At 60.6% G+C, this 23,964-nt stretch overlaps 11 protein-coding genes across 11 annotated transcripts; 5 read left to right on the forward strand and 6 right to left on the reverse strand.

Moving 5' to 3' along the window:
- The first annotated feature begins 73 nt into the window (after positions 1-73).
- On the forward strand, positions 74-4,315 carry BDZ90DRAFT_231211 (hypothetical protein). The gene is made up of 2 exons (XM_025505764.1): positions 74-463; positions 526-4,315. Exons 1-2 carry the CDS (start codon positions 109-111, stop codon positions 4,245-4,247), a joined length of 4,077 nt encoding a protein of 1,358 aa, XP_025363844.1. The 5' UTR covers positions 74-108; the 3' UTR covers positions 4,248-4,315.
- On the reverse strand, positions 4,103-5,717 carry BDZ90DRAFT_231212 (hypothetical protein). Its single transcript, XM_025505765.1, has 3 exons — positions 5,335-5,717; positions 4,346-5,248; positions 4,103-4,278 (listed from the first exon to the last, which is right to left on the reverse strand). The coding sequence occupies exons 1-2, from the start codon at positions 5,671-5,673 to the stop codon at positions 4,382-4,384; spliced, it is 1,206 nt and encodes a 401-aa protein (XP_025363845.1). The 5' UTR covers positions 5,674-5,717; the 3' UTR covers positions 4,103-4,278; positions 4,346-4,381.
- Positions 5,718-5,870: 153 nt separating this feature from the next.
- On the reverse strand, positions 5,871-7,960 carry BDZ90DRAFT_142129 (hypothetical protein). Its single transcript, XM_025503477.1, has 2 exons — positions 6,839-7,960; positions 5,871-6,784 (listed from the first exon to the last, which is right to left on the reverse strand). The coding sequence occupies exons 1-2, from the start codon at positions 7,698-7,700 to the stop codon at positions 6,069-6,071; spliced, it is 1,578 nt and encodes a 525-aa protein (XP_025363846.1). The 5' UTR covers positions 7,701-7,960; the 3' UTR covers positions 5,871-6,068.
- Positions 7,961-8,221: 261 nt separating this feature from the next.
- Positions 8,222-10,978, reverse strand: BDZ90DRAFT_217675 (putative chitin synthase 1; the record flags this gene model as incomplete). Its single annotated transcript, XM_025504329.1, has 2 exons — positions 8,222-9,665; positions 9,750-10,978. 2 exons carry the CDS (start codon positions 10,976-10,978, stop codon positions 8,222-8,224), a joined length of 2,673 nt encoding a protein of 890 aa, XP_025363847.1.
- Positions 10,979-11,744: 766 nt separating this feature from the next.
- Positions 11,745-12,487, forward strand: BDZ90DRAFT_142177 (hypothetical protein). Its single transcript, XM_025503478.1, has 2 exons — positions 11,745-11,949; positions 12,008-12,487. Exon 2 carries the CDS (start codon positions 12,029-12,031, stop codon positions 12,392-12,394), a length of 366 nt encoding a protein of 121 aa, XP_025363848.1. The 5' UTR covers positions 11,745-11,949; positions 12,008-12,028; the 3' UTR covers positions 12,395-12,487.
- On the forward strand, positions 12,458-12,967 carry BDZ90DRAFT_231216 (hypothetical protein). The gene has a single exon (XM_025505766.1). It carries the CDS (start codon positions 12,580-12,582, stop codon positions 12,946-12,948), a length of 369 nt encoding a protein of 122 aa, XP_025363849.1. The 5' UTR covers positions 12,458-12,579; the 3' UTR covers positions 12,949-12,967.
- A 67-nt stretch (positions 12,968-13,034) lies between these two features.
- BDZ90DRAFT_142194 (hypothetical protein) lies at positions 13,035-13,674 on the reverse strand. Its single transcript, XM_025503479.1, has one exon. It carries the CDS (start codon positions 13,443-13,445, stop codon positions 13,122-13,124), a length of 324 nt encoding a protein of 107 aa, XP_025363850.1. The 5' UTR covers positions 13,446-13,674; the 3' UTR covers positions 13,035-13,121.
- Positions 13,675-13,876: 202 nt separating this feature from the next.
- BDZ90DRAFT_226420 (alpha/beta-hydrolase) lies at positions 13,877-16,872 on the reverse strand (the record flags this gene model as incomplete). The annotated part of the gene is made up of 2 exons (XM_025504709.1): positions 13,877-15,557; positions 15,632-16,872. 2 exons carry the CDS (start codon positions 16,870-16,872, stop codon positions 13,877-13,879), a joined length of 2,922 nt encoding a protein of 973 aa, XP_025363851.1.
- Positions 16,873-17,484: 612 nt separating this feature from the next.
- On the forward strand, positions 17,485-19,519 carry BDZ90DRAFT_278615 (hypothetical protein; the record flags this gene model as incomplete). Its single annotated transcript, XM_025509107.1, has 5 exons — positions 17,485-17,794; positions 17,858-17,889; positions 17,965-18,477; positions 18,507-18,576; positions 18,666-19,519. The coding sequence occupies 5 exons, from the start codon at positions 17,485-17,487 to the stop codon at positions 19,517-19,519; spliced, it is 1,779 nt and encodes a 592-aa protein (XP_025363852.1).
- Positions 19,520-19,627: 108 nt separating this feature from the next.
- Positions 19,628-21,614, reverse strand: BDZ90DRAFT_231218 (FAD dependent oxidoreductase). The gene has a single exon (XM_025505767.1). The coding sequence runs from the start codon at positions 21,190-21,192 to the stop codon at positions 19,732-19,734; it is 1,461 nt and encodes a 486-aa protein (XP_025363853.1). The 5' UTR covers positions 21,193-21,614; the 3' UTR covers positions 19,628-19,731.
- A 377-nt stretch (positions 21,615-21,991) lies between these two features.
- On the forward strand, positions 21,992-23,827 carry BDZ90DRAFT_278617 (hypothetical protein). The gene is made up of 3 exons (XM_025509108.1): positions 21,992-22,396; positions 22,462-22,544; positions 22,627-23,827. Exons 1-3 carry the CDS (start codon positions 22,204-22,206, stop codon positions 23,764-23,766), a joined length of 1,416 nt encoding a protein of 471 aa, XP_025363854.1. The 5' UTR covers positions 21,992-22,203; the 3' UTR covers positions 23,767-23,827.
- The last annotated feature ends 137 nt before the right edge of the window (positions 23,828-23,964 follow it).

Raw genomic sequence — 23,964 nt, forward strand, 5'->3', positions numbered from 1 at the left:
GGAGACGCGCGAGGAAGACTCGCAACGAGAAGGATGGACACGAGTCGTGCAGGTTGTCGTGCTTTCTCTGCAACCATCACTCCCAATCACCCTGAGTGTCTGGCGCCAATGTTCAATTCGCCAGTGGCGGCTCATACGCCGTCCAAGAGGGTAAACAGAGATAGACCAAGGCCATCCTCATCCTCTGTAGCTTCGTCCACTCGCTCGCCTCGACCCGGTGGTACACCTTCTCGCTCGATTCGCGCTTCGCCAGCCCCCTCGACAACGCCGAGGAGGACAATCCGCCCTGCGAAGAGCAACCTAGCAACACACGATGGCAATGATGCGGGGGAAGAAAGAAGCATGTTAGGTGCACCTCCCGCCTCCCTAACAGTTGGATCGATTCTCAAGCACGATGGCTTCAGCGCAGTCACGCTCCTCTCTACGTTGCCCCGCCAAGTCAATGAAGCACTGCAGAAAGCAGGTCAGTAGTAGCCCTTCTCAAGTGCATACATCCACTCTATCTCACCCCTACTGCTCTCACAGACCCCTACATCGATGCAGTCAAGGGCCAGCTCGACGTCTCAACCGGCCACGCCCTCCTCGTCACCGCCTCAAAGACGTTCGTATGGACCTTTTCTCCGCAATCATCGGCCCCCTCGCAGTTCACTACCTGCTACACCTTCGCTTCGTCCCCTTCCTCGTCCTCTTCGCCCTCTTCATCCAACCTATCTGCCCTCCCGCACGCCGCACTCGTTCCACGAACGGGCAATCGAGACCCGGGCCTCGTCCTCGTCTCCTTGGACGGCCACATCCGCTTCTGGGATAGTGTAGCCGCTTCTCTCGCTGGGCAAGACCGCTCATCGCAGCGAGTAGACATCGTGCTCGGCGCATCAGAGTCCGTTGTAGCCCTCTGCCGCTGCGAGGCGACCACGTACGTCATTGCAACGAGCGCGTCGCGCCTCTTCCGGCTCAGCCTCGTATCTGCTGGAGGGCGACTTCAGCCGCAGCTTTCGCCATTCAATCAGACTCGTGGACTGTTCGGCCGCTTCTTTGCCAGTGCCCCTACGTCGGCCATGCCTGGCTTCGATGGGCTCATCGGATTGGCAGTCTGCCCGCCTGTAGCCGACCAGGGGTACAGGGACGTCTACGCCTTTGGTCATAGGATGGTGCAGAAATGGCGCCTCGTAGATGGAGGTGGAGAAAGGCTGATGGCCGAGCAAGACGTAGCAACTATCATCGCCGAGGAGATCATGCCACCCTCCGATGCTCAAACCACGCACATCGACGTAAATGTCCTCGACGGAGCCTCTCGCAGCGACGGCTCCCTCTCTCTCCTCTACTCGCACGCCTCGCAACCGAACAAGCCCCTCAAGTACGGTATCGTCACGCTCCAATCCACCGCAGCCTTTGCGCTCGCGGGCAACACGCCCCTCGACTATCGCTCGCTCCGCGACCCGCGCCCGTACAGCTCGCCGCACCTCATTATCCCCAATGGAGCCGACATGGCCTTTGCCGCGTTCCCGGACGTCCTCGTCACAACACTCCTCAGCGGCGAGCAATTCGAAGACCATATCGCGCTCAAGGACAGTGCACGCAACCGCTTCCTGGGTTTCGGCTTTGAAGGTGCAGACGTAGAAGCGGCCGACCCCTCCCTCGCCCCGCTATCCTGCCTATCGGCGCAGAGTGGTGCCCTTCTCGTCGAAGTCAGCGTGGCAGCGGCCAAGAACTTCCAGGAGCGACTGAGCCACCCTGCAGAGCGCCAGGCAGCCCTCAACGATCGCCTGCAGTCAAGACTCGAGCAGGCAGTCTTCTTCGACGTGCTCGACGTGGCTAACCCACTCTCCTTTGGCATCTCGCAAGCGCAGGCAGGACAGGGCGACTTGGCTGCCGCGAGCGAGCATATCAGCACGTCCATCGTCACGTCTTCCTCCGTCTACCTCGAGACGTTCGTGGACGTTCGTGCCCATCTGGCCGATCGTGGTGCCCGCCTTGCAGGCCTAATCGACGCGCTACGCAGCAATGATCTCGTCTCACGCCTTCCCATGCGCACGCGATGCAAGCTCCTCGCCGACGCTCAACTCCTGGCAGCCGTGACGGATCTCTGGAAGCTGCACAACCAACAAATGGCAGCCGCCAGCTCATCGTCGCCCTCCTCTGCTCTCAGCAGCGCCATCGAGGATGTAATGAGCGCTAGCCTGGGCAGTGTGGGCGGTTTCGGGTCGGACGCCGTTCGCGCCTTCTTCAAGTCGCACGCGCAAAGCATCGTTGCCGTCTTCGAGCGTCTACAGCAACGCCTTTCTGCTGCTCCGGCGCAGTCTAGTCGTATCGAGGTTCGGGCGCGCGAGATTGCCGCCATCGACCGAGTCGCCGTGACGGCTTTCCAGGCGGCGCAACGTCTCAGGCAGAGTGGCGTGGCTGCGAACAAGTACGGCGTGACGGTAACGCAGCAACAGGCGGCCGAGCAGACGCAAGCCAGCGCGATGATGACCACAACCGGTGAGACGTGGACTTGCAAAGCGAGCAGTCTCGCCCTCCTTGAGGCTCTGTACTTTGCGACTGAGGCTTTGATCCGGGATCGTAAGCGCGAGCTGGGCAGTCGCGTTGACCGTGTCGACCAGGACGAATACGCTAGCGATGCAGACGAGCAAGGAGCGACACCCTCGTCACTCCAGCTCGAGCTCAAGACGCAGCTGTGCGAGCTTGCACGCTACGCCTTGCTCGCGTACGCGGAGCGCATCAGCTTCTTGCGACATCGCGACGCGGCTGGCATTGCAGGCGAGCAACATGCGCACCACGGCCAGACCCACCTGGACAAGGAACGCTCCGCAGTAGAAGCCCGCTATCGTTCTGCCCTTCCGCGCATGATCGGCCCTCTCGCCAGCCTTGCCGGTCGTCCAGACAGGGCATTTCAGCTTGCAGAACAGCACGGCGACTATGCGACCCTCGTTGCGCTATGCCTCGACGAGAGCACGGGGGACCCGGCGCAACAGGTCGAGCATTACTTGCGCAAGTACGGACGCGCGTTTGCGTGGGACCTGTACGGTTCGCTGGTGCAGCGCGGGGAGGTTAGGGAATTGCTTCGCTTGGGGGAGGGCAAGTGGGGGGAGATGTTGCGCGAGTATTTGCATGCGGGGGATGACGAGCAGGAGGGGATCGAGCAGGAGGAAGAGCGGGATGCGGATGAAGACGAAGACGAGACTGCCCAGCTCGCCAGCATTTCCTGGCTGCACGACATCTCCCTCAACGTGTATCGCTCCGCGTCGACGACACTACTACGCTCAGCCGTCCGCGCTCCGCACCACAAGCACGACGCCGACGCGACTTCCTCGGCCTTGGCAGAGAGGCATCTTCTCCTCTCCTTGGGCAAGCTTGCGTACGTTGCCGACCTAGACGAGGCAGCCATCGCGACCGAGAAGGAGCAACGCGCCATCGAGCGAATAGACGATGCGCTGGACCTCGTAGCCGTGCACTATCGTCTTCGCGAGCAGCTCGGCACGGAGGAGGCCCTACCGTCTTCGGTGGATCGACTCTGCGTGCGTGGCCAGGAGGCGTACGCCGCGCATCTTGCCAAGCTGGGTCGTCGTCTTGTGCAGACGGAGGACGACCAGAGTGAAGAGGCTTGTGGGCCAGACACATTGGGCGCCGAGGACCTGGTGGACGTCCTTACGCTCGTCTCCCCACCAGCAGGGCCGGACCCACTGACCGCGCTGCAAGTCCTCGTACGCACTCCCGCCGCCTCTGCCGCCACGGTTGCGCAACAGCGTCTCCCCTCTGCTCGTCGCCTCGAGTCCGCACGAGCCGTACTGCGTCGCGCACTCCTCTTCGACGACTGGGCGGGACGTGTTGTCCAGACGCGTGGCAGGACCGAGGAGCAGCAGCGCGATGTCGTCGCTTCGACGCAATGGTACGCCGTGGCTGCGACCTTGGCGCAAGACGAAGCGGAGATGGCTCGTGACCTCTTTGATGATGCTGGCGGGTTGGAGGGCGCACTCGCCGCCGGAGGGGAGGCGTGGGCAAGCTGGCTCGAGGAACAGGCGTGCGCTGAGCCCCGCAGAGATGTGCTGGCTGCGCGATTCCAACGCGGGCGACAGGCTGGGGTCGACGTCTCCCTCTATCTGAACGACGTGGACAAGGATGTTGAGGAGGTGCAGGGTCTGCTTCTGAGTGGTGGCGATGATGCGCAGGAGACGGCGCTGTGGGTTCGTGAGGCGGCCAAGAGGGCTTGGAGTGCTGCCGTTGCGGGCGAGGCGTCGATGCAGGAGTGAGAGCGGCGAGAATGCAATGCACAGCCGAAAGGTGCGTGCGAGATGCCTTTGATTTCATTCCTTTTGCTGCGAGTAACAGTCTTCTCCCCTTGTCCCAGCAAGCTACCTCTCCCTCTAGCCTCCCTTGTTACGCCTCACGCCCTGCCTCCGACCTTCATCTTGCCCTGCGCCTTCCTCCTCGCCCTCTTCTCTTCCAACTCCTTGCGCTTCTGTTGCTCCTTCTCACTCATCTCTCCACGATTCTTAGCCTTGCTCTGCTTCCCTTTGGCCTTTTCATCTTCACCTCCTCCTTCCTCCTCCTGCAGCTCTTTAAGCACAGCAGCATCGACTGCCTGGCGAGCGCTGCGCATCTTTGTGCGTGCGCGGTCCGTCAAAGGAGGGATAACATTGAGGTCGATGGCGTCGAGGATGTTGCATGCGCAGAGCAGCAAGGGCAGGGAGTTGCGGATCGAGGCGGCCCCACGGGGTACGCGCAAATTGACGATGAGGAGGCGAGGGTGTTGCGCAGTCGCAGCGGCAGTGGCGGCCGCGACGCTTTCCGGTCGATGCTGCGGCACGTCGGTGAGGATGAGGCTTTCCAGCCACTCACCCGCAGCAGAGTTGAGGACAGTCTGGATCCCTACTTTGGCGCGGCGGGCATCACCCTTCTGACCCACTTCGCCGAGGTAGCTGTCGGTCAGCTCAGCATTCTCGCTCATAACGGCCCACTGTTGCGACAAGCTGCGCCTCTCGCGTTCATCGTTGCTTTCGAGGAGACGGGCGAAGCTGAGGTCGAAAGGTCGGGCTTGGCGGAGCGATTGGAGGCAGCGCTTGTCGACGATGGAAAAGACGCCGAAGACGTCGCTTGTTGCGGCGGCTGGCGGCGTGGGCAGTTGGAAGGTCAAGGTGAGGGTGTCCCGCGCAGAGGAGAGGGGAGTGGCAAGGGCAATGTCCGAGATGAAGTGGTACAAGTAGAGGAGCGGGTCTTGGCGTGGGGTGAGGGAGAAGTGGGCATGCATGCTGCGTCGTGGCATGAAGCGAGGGGTGATCAGCCATTGTGTACATGCTTGGTACTCTCTGCCTCGGCCGTGCGCGCGCGCGCTCACCTCTCAACGCTCCTCCTCCCACTAGCGTACAGAACAGCCTCGTCCCCTCCATTCCAAAGGAGGAGCTCCCCCTTGCCTTGCCCATCATTCGCCGTCGTAGCAAATTCCTTTTCGATCATGGGCAACGCCTCTCGCACCCAATTGTGGGCCAAGCGGCGATTGGTGCTCTTCCCTACGAGATGGATGATCCAAAAGGCAATTGCGCCCACAAAGACGAAGAGCTCAGTGCGCAGCTCATAGGGCTTGATGGAGACTTTGGACGTGATAGCTATCGGCTCGTTTGCCCAGGCCAGAAGAGAGGCGTAGAGACTCTCGTGGATGGGCAGAGGGGCAGGAGCCATGCTGGGCGAGGTGCGAGTTGAGGTGGAGAGAAGAGAAGAAGGAACAAGGGCTCAGTCGACCGTCCGTCCGTCCGTCCGTCCGCACGCCAGTCGACCCACGCGAGACGAGATGCGGGGAAAACACAGAGGCGCCGCCCGCTCCACCGATCAATCATCCTCCTCGTCAGCCGAGAGGAGACCTGCCGTGCGAGAGACAAGTAACAATCGATTTCGATAGAGAGACAGAGAGACGCAAAAGGCACAACATTCAGACATCACAGACGCGTACAGGACCGCAAGCAAGCATGCCCTGGAGCTCTCGAACCCCACACTCAGAGATAGTTGGCCCTGAAGGCAGGCCTGCCACGCAGCGTAGGCTCGACGTCAGTCGACGCGTGCTCTCCTTCAGCTTCCCCTCACTCTCCCTTTGACATCCCACTAGAGGACTGCTTCGTCGATGTGGTCCTAGGTCGACCACGTTGCTCTTCCTCGCCCTCTTCCTTCGACTGATTGCTTCCCCCGCGGTGGATGCTAGAGCCACCTTGCATGTGAGGCGCGCGAGGCGAATCCAAGTAGCTTATGAACGGCAGCATAGGCACGGAAGTCGAGCTGTTCTCGCGAGAGAGATTTGCGTTAGCTCCCTTGGACGATCCAGGAGCAGATGAAGGTCGATACGAAGCACCAGAGGATCGGGAGCGAGCGCGGTCGCGGCGGCCCCCTGTCGTAGCAGCCGCCAGCGCGCTGCCGCCGTCGCGTTCGACGCTGCCCGGGTTTCGAGGTCCTTGCTCATGAGCTTCTTGCTGCTGGCTGTGAGGCGTTTCTTTGAGCGTACCAGCGCGCGTGAAGCGAGACACTGTCGCGCTGAACTTCCCTGCCAGGCCGCGACTACCTGCTCCACCGCAGCCGCCGCTGCCGCCGCTGCCGCCGTGGCTGGCATCGCGCTGCGGCGAGTCGGTAGCGTAGTTGAGATTGCAGTTGGCCAACTCGCTGCCAGGAGGTCGATGGCCGTGCGCGTAGTCCTGCTCCTTGGCAAGGAGACGCATACCGAAGAGACAGGCAATGGAGAAGGCCAGCTCCGTCGAGTCGCCGAAGTTCCACTTGGAGGGGAACCCTGTGCGAGGGTAGAGTGGGTCTGTAAAGAATCGCAACTGCTACTCTCTCCCGCTCCTCTCTCTCGCATACTCACAAAAGGACGCAAATTGCGTCACATTGACTGCGGTGACTACGGTGAAGTAATGAATGGAGTTGTCCAGCAACAAGCGCGAGAAGCCCAACCAACCGTAAGGCCCCTTGTTCGTGATGAGCTTGTAGATGGTCGCAGCCGTAATGCTCGCATCGACGCTAATGGACCAAAGCAGGTAGTAAAAGTGAATGTATTGCCACGGCTTGAAGTCGGCCACCTCATCCACGAGAGCCTGCGGTGTAGCACAAGAACCAGCCTCGACCGCATTTGGTTTGCCGTAGAAGTAGAGCTCGACGAAGGTGAAGCCAAAGTGGGCCAAGCCGAGTGTCGTAAAGAGCCAAAAGGGCCAGCGACGCACCCCGCCTTGTGACCAAACGGCGATGGCTCGCTGGGCCATGGCGAGGGGTACCACACCCGCGCCAAGGTGGATGCCGGCCGCCTCCATCCACGCCGTGACGTGACAGAAGGGCTGCGTAGGGTAAGCGCGATACCAATTGAGGAACTTGGTGATGCACCCCATGAATGTCATGAAGTAGATCCAGAAGAAGAGCGACTCGCTCATGTTGGGTCGAGGATGAGGGCGTCTCTGGTGCGCTCGACAGATCATTCGAAAGAGGGGCGGCCAGAGGTTGATCGACTCGACGAGGAGGAGCGTCATGATCGTGTGGTCGTGCCACCAGGTGCGGTCCATTGCGTAGCAGTCGGCGAGGAGGAGCGGGGTGTTCGTTGGGTCATTGGGGTCAGTTGTGGCGGTGAGGGCCGTCGTGTTGGACGACGACATGATGATGATCGGGGAGGCACGGAGCGCGGGGGAGTGGCGAGTAGGTGGTGGTAAGAAGACAAGACGGAGAAGCTCATCGCCCATGTCTCTTCGAGAGCCTGGGAACGGGCAGTGACGGATCACGGTCCCTCGCGATGAGGGCGCTCACTTTACATCCGCGCCCCTCGCGCACCTCCCGCCCTACGGCCCGCGGCCCGCTCCGCCACTACGTTGCCTCTTTGCCCTCGCGCCTTCGACGACGAGCGTGAGAGTGGGGGCAAGCTCGTCCACCACCCCGGATCAATGGGTGCAATTTCGCGCCTGCCTCGTCGCTCGTCGTGGAGGGGGCGCTGGCTGCGTGAGAGGGGCATGGATAGATGACACGTTTTGGATGTGTGTGTAGCAAGATACTGTCCATTGAGAGAAGTGAGGCGAAGCGAGGCGGGGCGAGGCGAGGCGCTGAGTTAGATGTAACAGAGAAGGAGATTGGGAGGCAGGAGGGATAAAGAGGTGAGGGGGAGGAGGGTAGTGAAGAGTGACTGACGTACACGGATCGCGGATGGAGCGCAGCATCTAGCGTTTATGGCGTTGTGACAAGGTACGGAGGAGAGATCCGTCGCGCACGCTCAGCTCTTGCGGAAGCAACGAGTCGACTGCCTGATGACCCAGTAGTGTAGCGCGCCGATGAAGCGGAACAGCGCCAGTCCAAAGGTCGACCACAGGATGATGGAGAAGTACGTCGACTGCTTGGTGGACTGCACCTGATTGATCTGCTTCTGCGTCAAGCCCTCGTTGTACCCATTGACATTCTCAATGGCCACAGTGAGAATGCCGTTGCTGAGCAGCCAGATGGCGAGGAGACGAGTACGGAACGTCTTGTTGCCGTCGTCCATCGTTGGCTTCTCCTTCTCGCCCGTCTCGGCATGCATGGGCGCAACGGCGCGTGATACGACGTCCTTGAACGTAGCATCGATGTCCTCCTGGGGACGCTCTACCTCCTCCACGGTGCCCGCCGGCCCTTTGTCCTTCTTCGTGTCAACCGAAGGCAGACTGTCCGCTTTATCGCTTCCCTTTGTGCCCCACGAGACGTCGTGCAAGTTGCAGAACGAGTACACGTTGAGGATGTTGATGAAGCTAGGCGCGATGACGAGGTACTGCGGGAAGCTGGTGATCATATGGAGCGGGTCGGCAAAGAGGATCGAGGCGATGAGGTAGACGCCGAACGTGGCTGCGAGGGCTGCGATCAGGACTGCGTTCTCCTGGCTGGTGAAGAGGGACTTGATGCCTGCAAGCGTCGTCAGGTTCTTGTCCGCAAAGGAGTTGACCGTGAGCCAGAGTGAAGTGACGATGAGGTACAGGCCAAGAAGGCCAAAGACGACGAACGATGTGATGTACGTCGCTCGCTCGCCCTTTGGTCTGTTGCCCAGCGCGAGGACGAATTGCAGGACGAGGAAGAAGACGTAGATCCACTTGAGAACGAGGTTGACCCAGTGGAAGATCTCGAGCGTCGTCTGTCCCGAGTTCTTGAGGAGCTGCTCCGGCAAGAACTGGATGATAATCGAAAAGGTGAGCCACAAGTTCGCCAAGGCGAACCACGAGAAGAAGAGGACGAAGATGTTGTAGAGTGCTTGGAGGTGGAAGAAGAAGAGTCGAATAATCCCATGATTGCTCTTGTAGATGCGGAAGAAGTGCACCGTAGCGTAGACGGAAGCGGCAAAGGACCCGTTGAGCCAACGACGTCGCTGCGAGATGAGCTCGGCGACTCCCTCGGGCACGTCCGTCTCTCCCTTTGCCGGCTTGACGTAGGTGAGCGTCCACTTGTCTCCGGCCTTGGCGACAAGCTCGAAGCAGAGGATACGGTCTTCGGCGAGGAACATGTTCTTGGTGAAGATGCCCATGCCGTGGATTCCCTTTTTGCCAAGACGATCGGCGAGCGTGTGGTCGCCGTGGAAGTACTGCTGGAGTGGGCGACCCTGGATGGCTCGGTATCGGTACGCAGAGAAGGCGCCGGGCAACACAGAGACGTAGCCGAAGCTCGACTCGAGGGGCTTGTCCAAGATGTTGGACATTCTGGCGGGCGCGCGCGAGAGAGAGGAAAGAGCAATGGGTCAGCAGGCGCGCGACTCTCTCTCTGCACGCTCCGCGCGAACTCACTTGTACTCAAAGTTCTGCGCAGCAACGAGCGGGTTGATGAGCTTGCGTCCACCCTTCAACATGGCGTGAATCTCTCCACATGCTCCGCCAAGATTCTTGTTGTTGTAGAAGGCCTCCCATAGGTAGTAGAGCGACTTGTGTCCCGGCTTGGTACCCGCATCGAGGAGGATGCAGATCTCAGGCTGGAGCTGCTTGCCAATGGCGTTGAAGAGCCAGCGATGCGAGTTGATCTTCTTGGAGTTGCGTTGCTTGAGGCAGAAGATCATCTGCACGGGCACGAGGTTGGATGGATCGTCGCGATGCGGTTGGACGAGTGCTGGACTTGGGTCTACGGACAGCTGCGTCGTGTACTCGAAGAGGTGGGCGACCGTCTCCTTGCCGTCGACCTTCTTCTTCATGACTCCATCCTGGTAGACACCGACTGTAGCGAGGAGATCAAGGACCTCTTTGTCACACGGGTCGATACCGTCAAAGATGAGCGAGACGACGATGCGCTGCCATCCCGGTCTTCCCTCCTCTGCTGATCTCCTCCAGAACTTGCTGGCTTTCGACTTGCAGATGTCGCGAATGTTGAGCATGACTCCATGCAGTGTACGAGCGAGGAGGATGCGGTCTTCATTGTAATAGGTAATAGCGATGAGCAGCTCTGTGTCGCGCTGGTATTGGGATGATGTCCTGAGAGTCCAACCATTTTCGGCGGTAAAGTCGTCGGGATCGCAGGTAGCGGCAGTATATCGCATGTGAGAGAACTCGTTGGTCTGGACACCCGAACCCCATTTGGGCTCGACGGCATTGCGGACCGCCGTCGGGACGCGATGGTCAACGATCCAGTTGCCTCGCGTCAGTTTCACCTTGCGAGTGAGGCCACGTTTGGGGATCTGTTGACGCTGAACCCACGCAGCCTGTGAAGCGCTATCTGATTGAGAGTCTTGGGCGCTCGAGTAAGGCGTGTTGGTACGCGGAGGTGCGAAGCCTGGCCCGCCGACTTGGTAATCCTGGAGCTGGTAGCCCACAGTGCCTGCGCCGTACTTTTCGTTGAGGGGCTGCTTGCTCTCGTCTTCGTAGCCTGGAGTATAGACTGCGCCCGAGCCTGGCATCATGCTGTGATTGGTATCACTCGTCCCTGCGCCACCGACAACGCTGGTGTAGCTGCCGTTGGCATCTGCGGAACTGTAGAAGGGATTGGGGGCGTTGAGGCCCGTGGAAGAGTACGAGTAGCCAGGCTCCATCATTGGCGGCGCATAGGGAGCGTCGTGACGGAGAGGGTCCTGGTAGAGACGGAAAGTGCAGTGCAGCATCCTTGTCAGACGCAGCTCAAGACATCGTGCCCGCACAAGCTCACCTCTGAATGCTGCCTCGTCCGCCTTCCACCTTGACCGCCATTGCCAGGGTAGCTCGACTGCTGCTGCCTCCTACCCCCGCCATACGGGTCGCTGTAGTCGTTGCTCCCATCGTACCCGGCGCCAGCGCCGTACTGGTAGCTCATCGAGGCGTGTTGTGGTGAGATGCGACGAGGGTGGTGGTGGTAGTGTTGGTGGTGTGGTGAAGTGGGGAAGCAGGAAGAGACGAATACGCCTAGCTCACGAAAAGCTCGAGCGACCCGACAAACAAAAGAAGGTGTGTCGATGCGATGCGATCGATGCTCAAGAGCGACCGGCGGACGGAGTGTAGAGTTGTCGAGTAGACGGCGGCGACGACGACGACGACGACGACGAGATGAGCCTCACAGCGGGAACAAGGTAAAGGTAGAGAGTGTACAAAGAAAGCATGACGGACGACGCAGCAGCAGACGCAAGCAGCTAACGGCAGCCAACAGCAGCAGTCTCGCGCATCCTTGCAGGCGTCACAAGAGCGGCTTGGTGCCTTGTCCCTCCCTTAGTTCACGCAGCAGCTGGCCGGCGGCGGCTGTGTTGCTTTTGCTTTCGCTGCCCCCTGGTCGAGCTCCGCCCTGGAGGCGGTGTCCGGTGTGTGTGATGCACCTCATCCTCCGCGCCTGCTCACGACCCCGCGGCGACTTGGCGAACACACACAGGCCGGGCGGGAAGGCGGCGAGAGGGGCCCTCTGGTGGGCGGGTGTGTGGCTGCCCAGCCGAGGCAGGCGGCGAGCGGCAAGCAGCAGAGAAAGAGCAACTGGAGGCCAAAGCAACACCTACGGAGGGGACGAGGGGAGACGAACGCGTTCGTTACCAGCATCGTGAATGTGAGCAAGAGCATTGCAGGGGAGAGCGTCCTATTGAGTTGACTCTCAGCGCACGCAGATATGCCGGTGCTGTCTGGGAATGAAGGACAAGGCATTGGCGGCATTCATTCGAAGGGCAACTTGGAGGCTGAAATGTAGGCGCAGGCCGGTCTCAAAGCTACGCCGCCAAGAGGCAGCCCACTTAGCTCTCGCTCCTCTGTCAGCTTGCAGTCATCTTTCATCGCCATTGAGGAGCGCTCCAGCTGAAACACGTGGTCCGCGCCGCGTCGCGTCTTTTCTCAGGATGAACAACCGCTGCGATGCTCACATCCTCTCTTGCCTCTCCACCATCCGCTCGGGATCATCGAAGAGAAAGCCCATCTTAGCCAGGCAGTCCTACGATGATGAGGAGCAAATCTTGGCGATTGTCGCTGCTCCCTTCTCCATCCCGTCACCGCAATTGTAGCGCCTCTTCGCCTTGATGCCTGCTCAGCGCCGCACTCGATCGCGGACCGCGATGTCCCCTCTGACCCTTTCCCCCTGCCCTTGGGTCGGCGATGGACACGTCAATGAGGACGTACCTCGCTGACGACAGATGAAGATTCGAGCGTCATCTTTTCCTCCTGACTTCTACTGGCAATTGCACCTACAATGCGCCCTCTCAAACTGCTACCTCTCCGAGCGCTGATAGTCTTCATCCTCGGCGGTCCGACACTCAGCCTCGTGGACGCTAAGAAAAAGAAAGACAAGGACAAGGACAAGGACAAGGATAAGCCCGCTCCTGAGCTACCCACGCTTGGAACCTGTTTCTCGGATGCCGCTTGCCAGACGTACAACCACAACATCACCGGCGATCACAAGGGCTCGACGTATTTCGACGGCGTATGCGTTTCCTTCAAGGCAGTGGCGGGACCCGTGGCTGCTATATGTAGAGAGTGCCATCAATGCCCCTGCTCGAATTGCAGGCCTGTCCATGTGGACGAATGCTACCCGGGGTACACGCGATGGTGTGGGGATTGAGGGCGGTGAGGATGGTGGTGTGTGAGAGAAGGGGTTGATGGGCAAGTCATGCAGGCCATGAAGAGCTTGTGGAGAGATGGACATTACAGATCACCATGACGACTTCAATGTCACTCGCTCGAGACCAGTCCCAGCGTGCACAAATCCCACTCGCAACCTCTGCACGCCTTCTCTTACCCGCACCACTGAACAAGCCCGGCATAGTATCCCACGTAGCACTTCCCCTGGTCATACTTTGCTGCGATGCAATCTTTGCAGGGGCACTGCTTGCAGTTGCGACAGAAGGAGCCACCAGCGCGCACTGGCTTGATACCATTGCAGCTAAAGTGCGCCGATTTGTCGCCTTTGACGTACTGGTCGAAGTCGTTGCACAAATCGTCGAAGAAGCAGCTCACTAGAGCATCGGCGGGCGCGGGGGGAAGGTCGGCCTTGCAGTGGTGAGTTCCCGCGAGGAGGACGAGGAGCGTCATGGCGAGTGTGAAGATGATGGCTCGCATGCTAGGTTCTGTGGTGGCGTGGTGTAGGATGAGATAGGCACTCAAGGAGGACAAGGAGGCAGCTACGACTTTTTTATCACGACGCCGCCGCCGCTGTCAGAGCTCATTGCGTCAACTCAGCGCGAGGGCAAGGGCACGGCTCGAAAATACACCACCGATCATCTGGACTCGTGTTGTGACGCAACAAGTGCCCTGCATTTGCATTTGTTGGGGTCCGGTCGAGTGGGCGAGGGGTATAAGGGCGTAGGGGATGGTGTCGCCTCAGAAGACCACTTGACGCTACGAGAGAAAAAGCAGATCGCCGTCCGGCCTACGCCAGTTGGAACGATCCGCAGTCCGACCAGGATGGCGTGGTTGGAATGCTCTTGGCCTGATGTTTTTCGCCCGCGGGGATATCAAAGGAATGGTATGTACAACAAGCCTCTGTCTGTTCACGCCCACCACGCATCGCGGGACCCTCTACTGTTGTCCTGTGTGCCGTGCTCCGCAGCACTTTCCCTCGCAAGCTGTCTCTCCGCCTCGAGTCGGATGTAGTGTCGGGTCTGAGGCGAGAAGAGCGAATCCGCGTCGTCGTCGTCGTCGTCGTCTCCGCCTTGTTCTTCTTCTTGCCCGCCTCGCTGTGGCGAGAGGGAGGGCGAGGCGGATAACACGCTAGCCTCTTCAGCGATATCGCTCAACCCCTCTGCGTCGCGGCGCAAGGGTGCGTAGGAGAGGCCGAAGTCGGATGGATGCAAAGGTGCTGGTGGGATGCGCTCTTCTTCTTCTGCTTCCTCCTCGAGCTCGTCGTCTTCGTCGCCGTCCTCCTCGTCTTCTTCATCCACCTCCGCCGTGCTGATGCTCACCTCCGAACTGCCCTGCTCCGCGGGCGGCGCGGCTTGCGTCGTTGTCCACCATAGTGGGCGAGAGTCTCCCAGCCTCCTCCCCCTCGCTGGTTCGCCCGACTCAATGCGCCGTGAGCGTGGCGAGGCGCGCGCATACTCGCTAGGAGAGCCGGGCGTAGTCGTAGGAGGTGTGACGGACATTGGAGTGCGAGTTGGCGTGCGAGAGGCAGACGAAGGGGTGGTGGGCGTAGTGCTGAGCGAGAGGGCCGGCCTGCTCCCTCCGAGCGTCACACCCAATCCCAGAGCCTCCTGGTACTCTTCGTCGGTAAAACGGCGTCCGGCTGCTGCGATGCGAGCATCCCCGCTAGTGAATGTCGGGCTGCTCATGCCAGAGCCAAACGCCCCTCCCTGATCAAAGTACCCCTCCTCCTCCTCCTCCTCTTCGCGCTCCTCGTGCTCCACGCGCTTCTCCGCAGCCACAAATCTCGCAAGCGTCTCCAACCCCCTCTCGCGCTCCTCCTCCGTCCCGGCAAGGTACATCGAGACGAACGGCCAGGCATGTACACCTCCCGGTCCATGCTCTACGACTGCCTTCAACCACTTTCCCCTCTCTTTCCTCTCGCGCAATTCCAGCTCTTTGTGCCCATCCTGGCGCGGCTGATCGTCCTCGACGTAGCCGGCGCGCAGCTCGTCGGGGGTCATGCCGCTGTGCACCTGCTCGACCCACGACTCGATATCCGCCGAGAGACGTTCGCGTTCGCCCCAGGTGACGAGGGCGCCGCCTGCGAGGTGGACTTGTGTCCAGTCGCCGAGGATGGGGGAGAGGAGGATGTTGGAGTCTAGGGAGGAAGGCGTGGAAGGCGGGTCGTGCAGCTGAGCGGTGGAGAGGACCTTGCGCGTGGTGCGATCGCGCGGGGTGAAGAGGGGTTGCAGACCGGCGCTGAAGCTAGGTACAGGAGTAGCGAGGGCGGCGTCGGCATGCGAGCTCTGTGAGAGGGCTGTGGAGTCGGGGACGGCAGCCTTGAGTCTTTCGAAGAGGGGACGCTCCAGGAGCTCATTGACAGCCGTAGCCAGTCGTCGCGCTGGGTCCATCACTCGCATCCCGCGCTTACGCTTGCGACCCCGCGTTGACCTGGAGGAGGGCTTGGAGCGTTCCGCCTCGACTCCTTGGCCCAGCACGCCGCAGAGGTGCGAGAGCCAGCCGAGTGGTCCTGCTACGCGGCGTGGCTCGGGGAGGACTCCGGCGTAGACTTGGGCGAAGTGTAGAAGCGTTTCGGAGGCGACGTAGTCCCTGGCGTGCGTGCGGGAGAGGGAGGAAGGGTCAGTGCGTTGCTCAACTCTCGCAATGTCAAGGCCGCGCCTCACCAGTCGTACGACACCATCGAGTCGGCGAGCGTTGCGCTCTGCTGCGCGTCGCGGCGCTTCTTGTCCTCGCGTTTAGCGCCACTCTTCCGCTGCTCCTTGACATCGTCGCGCAGGCTGGCAAAGGCGTGCGCTTGCTTGGGTCGTAGATCGCACCACGGGCTGATGAGGAGCGCCTTGCCCGGCATAGGGAGTTGCGACCAGTCGCGCTCAGCCAGAGCCGTCTGATCTTTCGCCTGGCCCGAGAGGACGAGGAGCATGCTCATTGCCAGATTGCCTCCCGCAGAGTCGCCCGCGAAGGTGATGTAGCGCGGGTCCATCTTTTCAACTTCAACGAGGTGAGCATAGCAGCGCAGACATTGCAAGAGGGGTTGTGGGAACCTTGCGCTTGGACTGAGGTCGTACTCCACGGCGATGCACCTCGCTCGTGCTGTGTCGGGACCCTCGATGAATGCGATTTTGTTGAGCACCCGCAGCAGGGCTTCGGCGTAGAAGGATACGCTGCCTAGCGAGAAGCCGCCGCCGTGCAGGTAGAAGAGCGTCGTTGTTTTCCTGGCGCCTACCTCTTCTCTTCGCGCTTCTTCGCTCATATACGCATCGTCACCCAGCCATACCGCCTTCCACTCTTCGCCGACCATCTCGCGCATCAAGCCCCAGCTGGCCCCGCCTGTCCTCCAGCCGACGAATGGAAGCATCGTCTCCTCGGCGAACAGGACTCGCGGGAGGAGGTGAGGGAAATGAGAGCATGCAAAGCGGGTGAGGAGGATGACGAGGTGGTGGAAAGGGGAGAGCTGCGCAGGGCTCTGCTCGATGGGGGAAGGACGCTGCTTCTTCTTTTCATCGAGGATGTCGTCCTCGCTTGACGACAAGACGGCGCTGTCTTCGCGAGGAGCTGGGCTTTGGCTGCGCGACCACCTCTGGTAGAAGGCAAAGGGCAGCGCAGTAAAGGTGTAGCGCAGCGCATGCCAAGCTATATCCGCCAGCTCGGCGAGGCCTAGCGTCTTGAGCAGGTTGACGCTGTATGCTACGCCGATGAAGACGATGTCGAGGAAGGTAAGGCCGCCCAGTAAGGGCTGCTCGGACGAGGTAGGTGCAAAGCGACTGCTTTTCGAGGATACTTTGCGTGAGGTGAATGACTGGCGGCGATTCAGCTGAGCGCGGGAACGAACGCCGGATGGCGAGATGCCTTTGCCCGGAGTGCCCGCGGGCTTTGGCTTGTGTTTGGTGGGTGAGGGCGCTGTCATGCCATCGAGTACGATGAGGGGACGTAGGGGAGATGATGGTAGTAATGGCAGCTATGCGATGCACCTCTCACACCCGCCACTTTGTTTGACATTGGCCCATCCATCTCCACTCACGCATCTCTCCGCGCCAAACCCTGCAGCACCGGGCACCGCGGCAGGCAGGCAGGCAGGCAGTTGAAAGTGGGCGATGACCACACGCGCCGGCGAGTGCTGACTGCCTCTGCTTTCCAACACGCAACGCAACACGAATGAGGAGGTCAAAAAAAAATTCAAGCCGAAGAAAGATATAGCGGCGAGAACGAGCTGCTCGAAGTCGACGCCGAAGTCGACGTTGATTCGCAAAGTGCCCTTCTCAGGTCGACGCACGAGAGCTGAGCAGCGTCAGCCGCCCTGTCTGCCTGTCTGCCGCTGACGCCCGCCCGCGCCTGCCGTCCCTCTTGCCTTGTTCGCGATGAGGGGCCTGGCACACACACACGAATCCAGTCACATCGCGGTGGGGAGTCTGAGCGCGCTTCTTGCCCTTCTTCGCTTCTCTCCAATACCACACTCCCCTCACCACAGCCTCCTTGACCGCACAGTCGCTCCTCAGGTTTGCGCCCCTCTGCGCCTGCCATGGCAAGGTCGCCCAGCCGTGACAGCAAAAGCGATTCCACCGATACGTCCGCGTCCGACCACGCCAAAGATCCTGACTTTGATCCAGGTTCAATCGCGACTCCCGACGAGTCCAGCAGCGACAACGGCGACCCGTCGCTACTACCAGCTGTACCAGCCTCGTCCCCAAGCACGGTCAAGTGCGAAGAGGCTGCCGTTGCCTGCTACACCTGCTGGAGTAGGCAGCAAAAGTGTTTGATACAGCAAGGCAGTCGATATTGTGAGACGTGCCTCAAGGCCGGGTCTTCGCCTTGCAACGTCGACGGACAGGGTGAGTGCAACGCGAGCATACAGCTGCGACAACGCACTCACCTCCCCACCTCCGCCCGCCCAGCTCCCCGCTATCGCCGCCAAGTCAAGACTGAGGTGAGTGCGCAGCACCAGAAGGCTGGACTGCCGGTCTCGCACGCTAATCATCTGCTTCTCTTCTCGCACCCGCAGATCTACAAATGCCTCTGCGCAGAGGCTGCCAAGCTCAACGAGGGCAACCCCAACCCACCCCCTGTCCCTTGCGACCCCCGCCACTGGAAGGAAGGCATCGTAGGCCTGGCCATCAGCTTCGGCATCGAGCACCTCCTCTTCGACGAGGATTACGAGAAAGCTGGCCTGCCCATCCCACCTCACCGACAGCGACGAGCGTCCTCTGCACCCAAGATGGCGCCGGCACCTTCTACCCCTGCCAAGCTACCTCCTCCTCTCAGCTCAGTCAATCGCACGTCATCAGTAGCAGCATCCGTTCCAAGATATCCAGCGGCAGCAGTGTCGCCTTCGAAGCGCTCAGTCGAAACTGCGGCGCTTCTCGAAATGTCATCTGTCCCTCATTCACCAGCGCCATTTTATCCTCGACTCAACGACGTCAAGACGGCCACGCCCAAGGTCGAGCACGACGAAGAGCCTCCCCCTGCAAAACGTCGCAGACGCTCGCAGATGCCTCCGTCTCCGGCTCCTCCCTCTGTACCCTCGCCCTCTGCCTCGCACATCAGGGTATCTCTACCCTTGCTTCCAGTGCTACCAAGGCGGCCAGGAATGTCGTCCCCGCCCACCTTCACAAGCGTGCGAACATTGCATCTCCGGCTCCATCCCTTGCAACGCCAATGGCTACGAACCACCCGCTCTGCATCGCTCCGCTGCTCGCCTCGCAGTCTATCGTCGCCTGATGGAGGATTCACGCATGAATAACGACGGCCATTGGTGCCCCGTCTCGCCCGTTGCCAAGGAGTGGGACGTCGATGGGTGCAAGACCATCGTGCAGCTCGCGTACCTGTTTGGGATTCAAGATCTACTCTGCGACAAGGATTACCATGACTCGGGCTTCCCGCGTGGTAGGGCAAGCGTCGACGACGCCTATCGTACACACCTCAAGAGACTGCCCCAGCGACTTGCGGATGCACGGGCAAAGCAGCAGCAGCGTGCGGCCGAGCGCCCCAGCGCCAGCGCCAGCGGTACGACGTTGCGTCAGGATGAGGACCCGGGCTTCGGCCGTAGGGGGTTGCTCGGCCACACTCCTCGTCGTGAGCGCGAGCAGCGCCGCCAGGATGACAATGGCTACAATGACAACGGCTACGACGACTCCAACGACATCGACCACTCATTCACAACGCCGGAGCCCGCAGCACGAACGCGCCCCACGTCAACGCATGACGCCAACCCTCGCCGAGCACCTCGTGACAACCCCACCCCAGTATCTTCGCACACGGACGCGCGACGCCCAAGCGACTCTCGCGACGCTGACTCAGCCCCAACTGCTGCTGCTGCTGCCGCGTCGCCGTCGAATCGCCTCGACGAGTACCTGCCCCTCTTCTCTTCGCAGATCGCCGTAGGAGACCGCCATGGGCGGGATCGCGAGATGTCCCTCGCGCTGCGCTTCCTCCAGAAGGAGGTGCCCCTCGTCGTGGCGAGGTATAATGCGCAGGCCGCCTTTAGTGGCAAGCCGGCGCTGGCTAGCTATGAGCAGGTGGTGGAGGAGGCTATCAAGGGGGGACGCACGAGGCGCTGAGAGACCCGCGTGCCAAGCCCACCCACGCCACACCACGCCACGCCGTCCAGCATTTTTCTGATATCACGTTTCATCATCATATCCACAGCTTCTTTCTCACACCGTATTCAACGTCAGTCTATCTCTTCTAATCTTCAAGCACTCTAAATACAACAAAGCGTCACCTCTATACGTGCGTGCGGTACTGATCTGCTCGCCGCCCTCTCGCCCATTTACAGTCGCGCCCTCACCTCCTTCGCCTTACCCTTCTGCGCCACCTCCTCGCGATATTGCAACGTCCATACGCGCTCCTGATGCTGCTTCCAGGGATTCTCCTCCGAAGTCCACTTGGAAGGCTGGGCCAGCCCCATCCTCTCCGCCACAATGTCCCCCATGCACGGCAAGAACTTGAAGCCATGCCCTGACCCTGCGCCAGCGAGGAAGAGGTTCCCCACACGCGGATGCCAGTCGAGGAGCCAATTCTCATCGAGGGAGGAAGAGTCCGCGTACCAGCACACACGTCGCTCGCTGTTGGGGATCGTGGCCAGCTCGGGATAGATGTCGTGAAGGAGGGAGCGAAGCAACGTTTCCGTGTCCTCGGGGATGTGCTCGAGGGGCTGAAGCTGACCGCGCCACTCGGAACCTATGCTCAGGAGCGAGCCAGGAGCAATTGATGCGGCGCCGCCGCTACTCCCGTAGGTGGGCATCGTGGGGGAGTAAGCGCCTGGAGCGGGGAAACGGAACCCTGGACCGTGGATTGCACATTTCACTATGCCGTCTGCGTTGGGTGGGAATACGTAGAAGCCCGTCGAGTAGTCGAGGACCACGGGCGCGTTGGCGTAGCGGGCGCGAGAGGCGCTGTCCAACTGAAGTGTCATGACTACCTGGCCGGAGGGGCGCAGCGGGCCGTGAGGGAGGGAGTGCCACATCTGGTCGTGAGGGAGGCAGGTCTTGAGGAGGGAAGAAAGCCACGAGCCGGGGGCTAGAATGACCGTATCTGCCTCGAAGCTTTGTCCGTCTGATGTGGTCACGCCTTTCGCGCATGGTCGACCTGTTGAGTCCTTTTCGAGGATCAGACCCGCCATTTCGATCCCGCCGAATACGTCCGCGCCTAGTCGCACCGCCTCGTCCAGTACGGCGTTTGTCGCATTGGCAGCCTCTGCCCACCCTCCCAGCGGATTCGCATAGCCCAACGCCGTCTCGCCTAGCCCCTTGATCGTCGTTCCCAGATGCGCATGGCTGGCAGAAGGGAAAGCTCGGGCGATCCCTTCCTGCCCCTTGATCTCGTATGGCCTACGCTGGCTTCCCGCAAGCTGCTCGCGCGAAAGGCAGCTATCCACGTACTTCCTCCCTTCCTCCTGATTGAATCGACTGGCAAGGACGAACCCCGTCTCATGGTAGTAGCGAGACAGCAAGGGGCTATCCCTCCATTCCTGGATGGCCAGCTCGGCAAGATGGCGATAGTGAGGGTTAGAGTAGTCGGAGCGAATGATCTTGTTGTAGTCGTTGGATGCCGAGTCGTGAGCGGCGTACCCGTCGCGGGAGCGCTCGAGGACCGTTACGCGATGTCCTAGGCGGACGAGGGTGAGGGCCGTAGATGCGCCGTAAACGCCGCTGCCTACGATGATGAAGTGGCGGCGGCGCGACGAGGGTGACGCTGATGATGACGATGAGGAGGAAGAGCCAGAGGCCATTGCGAAAGGAACGTGGTGACGAGATGATCGAGGTAAGATGAGGAGGTGGGTTAGAAAGTGGACTTCTCTCGCCGCCCTCCCGCGCGTAGTTTTGTGTGTGTTCTTCTCCTTCGCTTCGGCGTCTGGGCCATGCAGGGCTAGGCAGAGGCGGCAAGAGGGCGAGCGAGGTGCGCACCAATCTCACTTTTTTGCCGCCGCGAGTGGGCGAGTGGGTCCGAGGCAAACGGGCGCGAGCACTCGGATGACCCAGCTTGCACCTGCCGCCCGTGCCGGCATGTTGTTTTCGCTACATTTACAGGGCGCGGTATTGGCAATGTAGTGAGCAGTGAGCGAGGGTCATCGGTCCTGATTTGATTGGCTGACGACTCACGGCGGGATAGCGAGTGAGGCCGCGCGTGGTGAGCTCAAGGCGTCGTGCGGCGCGCTCAACGCGATGGTAGCGATGAAACGCGCGTATCTGACAAAGCTCTGCCCTGAGGATGAGAAGCATTCCCACGCCAGGCCATCGACTGAATCAAGGCGCTCTCCCCACGGTCTCATCTGGCTCTCATCTCGCTCTCAGCATGGATGGATGCATCAGGCCAGGCCAATTATCTCACGATGTCATCCAGTCTCGCTGCATTCGCCGCCCAGCTGAAGATGCTCAGCATCGACGAGCATAGTAGAATCGAATCCAGCAAGCTTCGACACCCTTTGCGACACCGACACCTCTGAGTCCGAGTCTAATCCTGCACAGACGGTGCGCTTCATCTCGTCTTCCGTCCCAATGCGAGATGGGGGTCCTGGTTCTAGACTAGGCGTGCACGTCCAAAAGAGGCGCGCGCCACTTTCTCCGATCTTGACTCCGCTTCCATCCCACCGCGACACGAGACGACAATGAGGTGGCCGATCGATCGATCTCGAGGGCAAGGCAACATCCATCGGCGACGACGTCGAACGCAAATGTGATCATGGAAGTCGTCGAGCTGGAAGTGATGCCTCTCTTCTCGCAGCAACACCACCATCACCGCGATGATCAATACCACGGTCACGCCGGCCGCGTACCCTGCGCAGCTCATCGCAGATCTCGACGCTCGGACGCCGACGGCGATCGCTGAGCTGCACCGATTTGCGTACAATCTCATCGTTCCGGCGAGGACGAGACAGGTCAAGCAGGCTGACGCTGTCGCCGCGCCGTTGCTCATGGCCATGGTTGGGATAGGGGGTGAGTGCTGACAAGATGCGCAGCAGGGATCGCGGGCTCACCCTCCGCCTTCATCCACCGCACAGTCTGTCTACTGGGCTACCAGGCGTGGAAAGGCAGACTATGGCTGCTACGCTCGCGCAGCATTGGCAGTCGTACCTATTGGGTAGTGAGTGTGCGTGCAAGCAATTCGCGATTGCTTCTTTGCTCACACCCTTCTCCCCCCCCGGCCCCGGCCCCGGCCCCCGCAGTGGCACGCCTCGCACGGCTTCCTCCTCCTCGAATCAGTCTGCTGCGCCATCTTCTTCCTCAAGCGCCGTCTGCAACTACACCGCGACAACAAGGCTGCCACCTTGCCCAACCCCCAGAATTTTGCCTTCGTCGACGTACTCGCCCTGGGCGCATTCTGGTCCGGCGTCCTCTCGCTAACCATGGCGTCTTTCATCGCCTGCGAAGGAGCTAGCTACAAGCTGGGCAAGCGTCGTTGGATGCATCCATGGATCATCAATGGCCTCACCTTTGGCGCACCTCTCGTCATGGGCGCATCTCTCGTCACGCCCATCGTCCTCTCCCGTCGAGCCATGAGCGGGGCAGTCAAGAGCTACAAGGTTCTCGTCGCCATGGATTCGCAGGCCACCACGACTGACCTGATCGCGCAGACGTCGGATCTCTGGTCCCTCGTCAGGCAGAGCGTCTTTCACCTCGGTGTCTGCTATGCCATCTTCGCCGCATTCGAGCTCGTCCTCCTCTTTGGGCTAGGCGCGTCGGCGTATAAGCTGATGCGTCTACAACGAGAGCAGGTTCATATGGCGCAGAACAGACTGGAGCTCCAACTAGCAGATCGTCCCTACACTCTACGCCGCAACTCGTCCAAAGCCGTCACCCCGCTGCGAGACACGCCCCCGGCTGAGGCCGACGAGTCGCAACGTTTGAGCAATCGTCGTCGGCAGCTCATCATGACGGGATCCTTCTTCGGTGCCCTCTTTGTGGGGGAGTGCCTCTTCATTTCCCTCTCCCTCTACCACGCTCTCGCTGCACAACGCAGCTATGCCCGCGGCCCAAAGGAGGGTACGCGCGTCGTCATTCTAATCGATCTGGCCGTGGGATGGTCAATGGTGGTGCTCGCCGCACTCACTTTTGCCGTTTCGGCGTTGAGGGTGCTGAGCGTGGTGGAAAAGACGGATAGTAGTAAGAGTAGGCAGTCCCAGTCGGGGTCGGCGGAGGGAGCGGGGATGACGGCGACGACTCCAATGCCCAATTCGCCTTCGCCGATGTGGCAGGTGCCGCATTTGAGCAAGAGAATGGAGATTGTCGAGATACGAATGGAAGGGGAAGAGAAGGAGAGGAAGGTGAAGCGACCCCCTTTCTTGAGGCAGAGCGCTTTTGTATAAAATTCGGAGGTCATCGTGGGTCACCTTGTTCCGTACGCAAAAAAATGTAACCATATTGCAGGCAAGCCCAGCCACGCGTGGATTCCGTGTGATGCACGGGCCTCTGGACGCGAGAGCGGAGCGAGTCGACATGTTGGACTGAGCGAGCGACTTGGGCGCGACTTGACTTCTTCTCCATCGGTCCGCATCCGCATTCGC

This window comes from Jaminaea rosea, assembly GCF_003144245.1.
Source record: "Jaminaea rosea strain MCA 5214 unplaced genomic scaffold BDZ90scaffold_3, whole genome shotgun sequence".
In the NCBI taxonomy this organism is placed as follows: Eukaryota; Fungi; Basidiomycota; class Exobasidiomycetes; order Microstromatales; genus Jaminaea; species Jaminaea rosea.

Coding starts and splice junctions, on each gene's coding strand:
- BDZ90DRAFT_231211 (XM_025505764.1), top strand. CDS start 109: ATGTTCAATTCGCCAGTGGCGGCTCATACGCCGTCCAAGAGGGTAAAC. Junction 464..525: donor TGAAGCACTGCAGAAAGCAG/GTCAGTAGTAGC, acceptor CTGCTCTCACAG/ACCCCTACATCGATGCAGTC.
- BDZ90DRAFT_231212 (XM_025505765.1), bottom strand. CDS start 5,673: ATGGCTCCTGCCCCTCTGCCCATCCACGAGAGTCTCTACGCCTCTCTT. Junction 5,249..5,334: donor GTGGGAGGAGGAGCGTTGAG/AGGTGAGCGCGC, acceptor ATGCCACGACGC/AGCATGCATGCCCACTTCTC.
- BDZ90DRAFT_142129 (XM_025503477.1), bottom strand. CDS start 7,700: ATGGGCGATGAGCTTCTCCGTCTTGTCTTCTTACCACCACCTACTCGC. Junction 6,785..6,838: donor GACGCAATTTGCGTCCTTTT/GTGAGTATGCGA, acceptor GATTCTTTACAG/ACCCACTCTACCCTCGCACA.
- BDZ90DRAFT_142177 (XM_025503478.1), top strand. CDS start 12,029: ATGAAGGACAAGGCATTGGCGGCATTCATTCGAAGGGCAACTTGGAGG.
- BDZ90DRAFT_231216 (XM_025505766.1), top strand. CDS start 12,580: ATGCGCCCTCTCAAACTGCTACCTCTCCGAGCGCTGATAGTCTTCATC.
- BDZ90DRAFT_142194 (XM_025503479.1), bottom strand. CDS start 13,445: ATGCGAGCCATCATCTTCACACTCGCCATGACGCTCCTCGTCCTCCTC.
- BDZ90DRAFT_231218 (XM_025505767.1), bottom strand. CDS start 21,192: ATGGCCTCTGGCTCTTCCTCCTCATCGTCATCATCAGCGTCACCCTCG.
- BDZ90DRAFT_278617 (XM_025509108.1), top strand. CDS start 22,204: ATGATCAATACCACGGTCACGCCGGCCGCGTACCCTGCGCAGCTCATC. Junction 22,397..22,461: donor GGCCATGGTTGGGATAGGGG/GTGAGTGCTGAC, acceptor TCCACCGCACAG/TCTGTCTACTGGGCTACCAG. Junction 22,545..22,626: donor GCAGTCGTACCTATTGGGTA/GTGAGTGTGCGT, acceptor CGGCCCCCGCAG/TGGCACGCCTCGCACGGCTT.